At 38.3% G+C, this 8454-nt stretch overlaps 1 protein-coding gene across 1 annotated transcript in view; it reads right to left on the bottom strand.

Moving 5' to 3' along the window:
• Window positions 1-8105, bottom strand: part of LOC117469696 (rho guanine nucleotide exchange factor 12-like) — a 52057-nt gene extending 43952 nt beyond the window's left edge. Inside the window, exon 1 of the mRNA XM_034114160.1 lies at window positions 7470-8105. Within this exon, the coding sequence (XP_033970051.1) occupies window positions 7470-7501 (32 nt within the window). The 5' untranslated portion in view covers window positions 7502-8105. The remainder of the gene's footprint in view (window positions 1-7469) is intronic.
• Between the last annotated feature and the right edge of the window lie 349 nt (window positions 8106-8454).

The raw sequence follows: 8454 nt of genomic DNA on the forward strand, positions 1-8454 counted from the left end.
ACTTATTATATGTTGTACTTTGGATTCCTAAAGCTTTTAGTCTACTACCCCATCATCCAAGGGTAGTTTTCACTATAAGTGAAGTTTTTTGGACGGACACTATAATTTACAGTTTTTTACTATGTTCAATCTGAATTTTCTTTAAAATAAAAACATCTATATTGATTCTGACTTTTCTACATCCAACTCACAGGTTTATCATTGCTTTGAGAATAAAGATTATTAATTTAACCCTTTTAGAAGGGAAGATATAGTCATTTGTTCTGGGAATGTCATTTTCGAGTCCGAATCCTACCAATATAGATGGGAACCGGGTTGGGGGGGGCCCGAAAATATTTCCAATTACCCGACTGAAAAAGTTTGGGAACCACTGTGTTAGACTAAAGACTAAAAATAAATACTGACCCTCCTAGACACAACAAAACGGTCATAATGACAGACTAAAAGGGTTTAAATGTTGCCTTATTAAAGAGTATGAGGTAAGCATGTGTTGTTCTCTGGGATTGCAGGGCCCCACTTCAGGGAGCCTTGTTGCAGGAGATTAGCAGCTGATAAGACGAGAGCAGGACGGATTGCATCCTCTCAGTGGGTGGCAGTGAGTGCTGGATAACAGGAGGAATTCTGCTGCAGATATTTAAAGACTCATGCAAGAGGAGGGGAACTTCTTTCAACTACTGTATGGAGACACCTTGAAATAAAGATAATGGTTTATTTTCAGAAGAGCTGATAGCAGAGTTCCCGTTAGAACATTTTTTTGCCGGTCAACATGTCCGTTAAAGTTTAAATCTTCCGGACAAAATGAGAAAAGTGCCGGTCAAAGGTCTTCTTATTTATTGAGCTTTTAAACAAATTGATATGATTCGATATTAAACAAACTAATTCTAGTAGATGAACTACATTATTCAAAAGTGTACAGTAATTTATAACACGGGAATAATAAACGGAGCGCTCTCTCTCCCTCTCCTGACATCCCGTCAGTATCATTGTGCAGGGAAATTATTTTGACCGGACATTTTGACCGGAGAGATTTAGATTTGCCGGTCTTCAGCATATTTTACCGGTCATAGTCCGGTAATTACCGGCTAACGGGAACTCTGGCTGATAGCTGTGTGAAGTGACCCCAAAGTGACAAAGATTATGGGTGTAATGAGACTTGTGGCAGTCGCCCTACATCGTGTACTGTAAACCGGAGTCTAATTAGTTATTGGTTTATAAAAAACACTATATATGTATTACTGTGTAACATTTTGTTGGTGTGTCATGTAATATCCACTGTCTTGTCCTTGCATTCCTTGTATGCATTATGGGTGTTTTTGTCTTTTTTTAACCGTGTAGCCTACAGTAGTGCTTGGGAAGTTTAACCATCCATCGCTGATCAAAATAAATAACCTGCAAAGCGGAAACATTACTGCAGGTACCGGTTAAAGAGGACATACGCTGCTTCTGTTCAGCTTCATATCAGTACTTAGTGTCTCTACTGTGACAAACTGAAATAGTGTTCTCCTCTGTGGAGGTAAAAGCTATCTTTAGATGATACATCTTCCAGGCTGTAATCCAAATCCAGGACATTTGCTAACAGCCAAGCAATATGTCCTTCCTTTGTAGAGTCATAAACATCAAATGCATTTTTTCTGAAGCATTAAAAGGTTTAAAAAGTTCCCAAATCCACGATAACCAGAGGGAAAATGTCCGTGTCATTGTCAAAGTGTACTGGCACCACGGTAAAAGGAGACATCATTAATTCACATATTGTATTAGCTGCTGGGATACATGTCTGCTGGCTGGTTTCTTAACATGTTCTGTTATTTCTCACTGCAGACTGAGCAACCAAAGAAAAACACGCAGCAATCTACTTGAGCCTCAAATGCCAAAAATACCAGACAATTCCTCTGGGATGATAACGGCAATCGGCTCCAGAGGGTTGGAGATGGAGACGAAAGCAAAGAGGAAGCGGCTACAACTCCAGGAAATCTACAAAGATATAGTTTAAAACAACATGCCTGAAAAATAATTGATTGATTCTTAAACCGTACATTTGTGCTCCATGCTGAACACGTCGAAAAAGATGCTATAATTAGGAATTTCAATTTTCTGAGTTACAAAACCCAATTTCCTCTGGATAAATAAAATGTATTCTTTGATTCTGATTTCCATGCTTTACACTAACATAATGATTGTTTTTATAATTGAAACAGCGCTGTGAGACTGCAGTAGTCAAAGACCATTTCAAGTTTGGGTGCTACAGAAGTAGAGCTTGTAATAGAGTGCAAGAAAATGCAAAATAAATTAAATACATGTTTGGTTAAAGAAGCTAAAAAGGGAAAAGAAGACTTAATACAAATGGAAACTTAGTTTTTGTTTTAACCACATTTAAAATATGTTGACCACTTTCCTCTTGACTTTTTTTAAATGTAATTTCCTACAAGTTATACATTAAGTTTCATGCAAATCTAGCCAGTGTTTTTTCTGCAATCCTGCTGACGGAAAGACAAACAAAACAACATATTAAGCAATCAGTCATGCAAACATTAATTACACTGTAATCTGAGTTTTTCAATTTTAACTGTCCTATGTATTATTTGATTGACCTGTACTTAAAGGTCACCTATCATGCTATTTTTAGGCAATAGCATAGGTCTCAGATATATACAAATATATAAAAAACATGTCTATGAAGTGTTTTGCTCAAAATACCAAACAGATCACCCATTCTAGCCATGCCTCATATCCCTCTGTTTCACTTCCTGTTTCTAAAGTGCTGATTCTGGGTATAAAGCTTTAATAAAGGAGGGGTCTGAGCTCATGCGGGACCCGGCAGCTACTGTCTAAACTAAATGCTGCCGTGATGAAACGCCATATCATGGATTATCAAGGATTCTCTCTGAAACAGTATGGAGCTCAAAGGCTTTCTCTCTTGCCGGTTATACCACAAGGTGAGTTCCTTTTTATTTCCTGCTTCTTCACACACATGCTCTCCAGTACAGGTTAGCTCTGAGTGTTAGCGATGCTAATGTAAACACCGACCATATTACGTCCAAAACAGTCGGGCATTGTTTCTGATAGCAACGTTTCTGATAGGCCCGTGGGTCCACATTTCAGATATTACGTCATATCGGACGCAAATCTGGATCAGCTCCGTTGTTCCCCCGTTTTTAGAGATTTGGGTACGGAGGAAAAGAGAGAGGGTTTTATTTTCTGACGCTGCATGAGTTCCCTGACACATCGGGGACACATGTTTATGTATAAAAGACATCAAAAAGTGCATTTTGCATGATAGGTCCCCTTTAAAGCATGTTTTATAATTGTTTGTGTGATAGAGATTATGCAATGTTTTGAGTGTTAGTTGATTGTTGTGTATCTACCTAAAGACTGCAGATGGGAATTAGCTATTGGCTTAAATCTGGCATAATTAATCTCTTCTCTTTTCTGAGATGAATGTATTTGTATGCTTGGTCCTTGTTGAAATAAATACATAATATAACAGACAGACATTCAAACCGAGCGAAAAACGCAGCAGAGGTTTTGAGCAAAACTAAATAAAGTTAGTTTTTAAAGTAAACTTAACCTACACTAAGTGTAGAGGATGGGAGGAGTTATATTTCAGTGTATCGGTGTCCGTCCTGCACTGATGTGTCGCCGAGGGGCTCGGGGGTCTGAGGGCCCGACAGACATTGTTTAACAGTGATGTCACCACTTCCCGTCAGAGCGAGGGGTGGGGGGGAGGGGGGGCTGTTGGCGGGCTGGGAAACACACAGATCAGCAGAACTGTGTGTGTGTGTGTGACAAAGAGCCTGTCTACGGTCCGCTGGCATCCAGTTTGATCACACGCAATCTGAGCATCACCCGAACACCTAGCTATCTCACTATATTGCGAGGGTGAGGGTCTGCGTGTAACAGTTATATCATCAATGTTGTGCAAAATCAAATGTCCACTTTTCCCCTATATCCTGGATTTGTGTGACTGTAATATGTATTTTTAAGCAAGAAAAAACAACAACTTTCAAAACAATAACATGGCAGACCCCCTGCAGTTACCCTTAAGACCCCATAACCCCACACACTGTACAGGTTACATTTATATTTAATGTACTATTCCATTCCATACACACTTAATGTAAAGAATACCCTGCTTTAAATTGTTTTAACTGAAAATTGGCACTTCGATAGTGTTTTATTGTCTGAGTTTATCGATTTTTTATCTTCACGGTCTACTCTGTATATTTCTTACTTTTAAATGCTGTTTTAATTCTATTTTGAGATGTTTAAATTCTAGAATTGTTTATTTCTACTCTTTAATTTATACTCATGTGCAATGCAAATGCCAATTTGGGATCAATAAAGTAAATATTATGTTATCTTATATTATAACGGACCCCCTGTTGAAGACCGATGCTAAATATTAACATGCATGTGCGTCTGCATGTGTTTTCTCTCCTGATTTACTCAGCGAGTGTTTGTTGTTTTTATGCTGCTGCAACGCAAACACTTCCCAAATTGGGATCAATAAAGTACCTATCCATCTATCCATCGATCTATCCATCCATCCATCTATCCATCCATCTATCTATCCATCCATCTATCTATCTCTCTATCTATCTCTCTATCCATCTATCTATCTATCTCTCTATCTATCCATCTATCTCCTGATCATGATCCTCAACACATTGAAGTCCACCAGAGGAATATGTCTAAAGGTCACCAGGTGCTCGTTCCACCAAATGTGCAACGTGAGAGAAAATTCCAGCCTATGCATTTTTCACATGCTTCACTTTTCAAAACAAACGCCACACCTAAACCCCATGCATGCACACACAACAGCTCCTACAATAATCTGCAACTCAACATTATTTAGGAAACAGGATGATGATACAACGATGTATGACTCAATCTGACAGAGACTGTGACTATTACTCAGAATATTACTCATAAAAAGTAATTATTAAGTAGTTATTGGTATAAATTAAGTAGTTATACAAATGATATCAAGATGTTGATGCAGTATAAGGCTTTAAACACGGAGTATATCTTCTGGAATAATCAAAAATCATGTGATTGCAAAAATACAGCAATAAATTGTGTTTGTAATAGATAGCAAGCAGTATTCAATTTGCCCTTTGTTATTGTTCTGACTTATGTCTCACTGCTTGTGTTTGCTTCACCATTGTCCATTGAATCTAAATCTATATCACTGTGACATGTCTCCATGCTTTAATGTTCAAAAAGCTCTTTATTTTTCACATACTGCCTGTGCTGCAGCACCTCTTTTCACCCTCTGTCTGAAACCAGAGCCCAGTCTGCTCTGATTGGCTCTGTTGTGATTGGTAAACCGCTAAGAGATGTCCCGCCCCTTAGCCTATCACGTACAATGTGTTGGAGCGCTAGCTTATAGAAGCGCGAGTATTACGTAGTGATGCCACTATGTTCTGGAAGTAAACAAAGGAATCCAATGGAGGTGGAACTTTGGGATTTTAGCCTTTGCAGACCATTTACATGCACTAAAACGTATAAACACACTACAGGAAAGCGAAAAAGCAGAAATAGGGCCCCTTTAAGAGCAAATCAAGTTTCTTCCTCAAAATTGTAGTGGAGTAGAAGTATAAAGTAGAATTTTGCATCATATGATAACGCATTACATGCTCCCCCCTCCCTCATAAAACACAGGATACATATAACAGTCATAAGCCATGTCATAATACATCTAACAAATATAACCTGAGCTGCTAAGAGCCGTGTGTTTATCTGTGAAATCCATTTCAGGGTACATTTTCCCTTTAAGTCCCTTCTGTGGCGTGTGTCATGCTTTCCACTTCCACCGTCTGTTTAACTGTATATGGTCTTTATGTGGGATTTGTGATGGAAACATTACAAAAAACGATACGTAAAGAGGCCCAGTCTGGTTAAAAAGCAGAGGAGCAGCTCAGTTTCTCTGCAGGCTGAAGGTCAAGGAATCAACTGACTTTGTTTGACTTTCCGAGGCAGTCATGTGTGCCTTTGTTTTGGCATTTCCTCAGAGGAAACTCCTGATTACTCAGTGTAAAAATACACAAGTGACTTATGGGGGGTGGAATCTGAATAGCTCAACCAATAAGTCAACCATTAACCTTAAGAAAACAATTCACCTTATATGATTCCTAAAGAAGAGTTTCAACCAAATAAAGAGCTGCAGAACTTTATCAGTGACGTATTTCTCTGCCATAAAACAGGCAAAAAATTCCCAAATTCTATACAAAAGCCTGTGGTTTTTTTCTGTGATCAATGAAAAGACAAGTCATTTGATCATATAATCAATTTATACTGACATGCACAGGTTAATGTGACATTTAACTCTGTCCACAGTTCTGCATCCTTGTGCAAAAACATGCTGTCAGTGTTGTCAAATGTGCTGACCATCACATATCACATAATGTGACAGTGAAACATACAGGTATCTTATAATGGTCAGCTGAACCCCCTCTGTGGGACTGTTTCACTGTATACATAAATACTAAAGGGACATGTTTACACACAGATAATTCAATCAGTTCACCTTCAATCAAGCCACACACCAAGGAAGCTTTCTCAGACTCAGTTTGTGCACTTGTCATGCATGTAATATGTTATTTGAACAGAAACATGTGTAGAAAACCTCTATCATGTTAAGGGCCACAAATAAATACGTCCATCCATCCATCCATCCATCTATCCATCCATCTATCCATCTATCTATCTATCTATCTATCCATCCATCCATCTATCTATCTATCTATCTATCTATCTATCTATCTATCTATCCAACCATCTATCCATCTATCCATCTATCTATCTAATCTTCTAGTAAGATTAGCCATGATGGCTGGGAACAAGGTGTTTGTCAACAACAGGAAAAGGAGACAACTCACTGAGCCCTCTTTTAGTTTTGAATGGGAACCCAGTTACAAACTCCATTGAGAAATGTGCATATTTTAAATTGCTCCAGGTTTAACACCTTATTAATGGAAGTTAGAAGATAAATGAAGTGTTCATCTGTAATATAAACCCCTTATATTCAGTTCGGCGTGCATACAGTCGATTAAAAACAATTACATTACGTCAAACTGAACGTTTTCATTATATTCCCTTATCCTTACGAATCCCAGAAGCTGCCCTCTAGCACTAAAATGTGACGATAAAAGAAAAACTAATTTACACTTTGTAGAAAAATACAGCTTTTTTGTTTGATCTTTTGAATGCCGAATTTACCAAAGTAGGCAACAAAATGGTAAAATGTTGTTTATTCAATTCTGGCGGGATGCATGTTTCCACAAGGTAAGATAACCTTACATTCTGAGTTTGTTTCAATGGTGTTTGGCGTGATGCAATTGGGTGTGTTCCCATGCATAAACCGATTCAAAAAACTCTTTCAGATTCAGAAATCGTGAGAAAGTATGATGTGTTCAAAATGCATCCTGGAAAATAATGAGTTTATGGTAGGAAAATAGCATTTAACCTACCTGTCAGTGAGTGTTGACTGTGTGCCACTCATTGGGGCTTCCCTTTCCGACGACTTCACCCAAATAGCATTTTCTGGCTGTTATTTATTAAAACATGTTTATTTTGTCTCCTCGGTGTCCGTCCATTTCCAGAAACTTCGACGAGGTGTAATTTCCAGCATATGGAGTGAAACAAAATCCCGTTAACCTGATTTCATTGAAGGAAAATCCCAATGCAAAGCGAAAGAGGTCATATATTATTCCCAGAAGTCCACAAAATTGCTAGAAATAAAGAAAGTAGCAACTTTTTCCTGAGGGGTGTGAATGGGTTTCATTAGACAGCTGCATCGATAGAGACATCTGGAAGAGACACTTTTTTACAAGTTTCTTTCAATGTTTTCCAAACTTTATCTCCAAGTTGTGCACATCGCTATTTCTCCTTGTGAAATACTTCCATGGTGATGACACTGCAGACTATTCCAGATTATTATCCCGGGGAAGATTGCGTCAAACTTTGGCTGCTAAATCCAAAATGAAGGTCCAGAGTCCACAGAGTTTTTGAAGCATCCTCCTCCTCCAGGTTTGTTAATCCTCACCTAATTCGTACGAGAGTCTGACTTTTTTGTGTTGCTACAAAGTGTGATGCAAATGGAAAAAAGGAAATGCTTTGTGCCCCCTCCCCAAAAAGAGAGTCAAAAAAGAGGAGAAAAACCCACCTTCCATCCCGATGCGTTCAGGAGCTCCTCGTACTTTGCGAAACTGTCAGATTTAAAAAGCGATTTTGTGGTTTTATTTTACTTTAAATCACAGATAAACATTGTACGTACATTTGTTAAGCACAGTTTCAAGGTGCTTGTACTTTGTTTGAGTATTTTATTGTTATGCTACTTGTCCTTCACGAAATTGCAATGGGAGATATTGTACTTTTTAGTCCATTATTTGTTTTGACAGCTACTTTGCAGAGTCTATTTCCACTACAGCGCGGAGCTCGCAGACCTACTACTAA

Source organism: Trematomus bernacchii, unplaced genomic scaffold (genome assembly GCF_902827165.1).
Source record: "Trematomus bernacchii unplaced genomic scaffold, fTreBer1.1, whole genome shotgun sequence".
Classification (NCBI taxonomy): domain Eukaryota; kingdom Metazoa; phylum Chordata; class Actinopteri; order Perciformes; family Nototheniidae; genus Trematomus; species Trematomus bernacchii.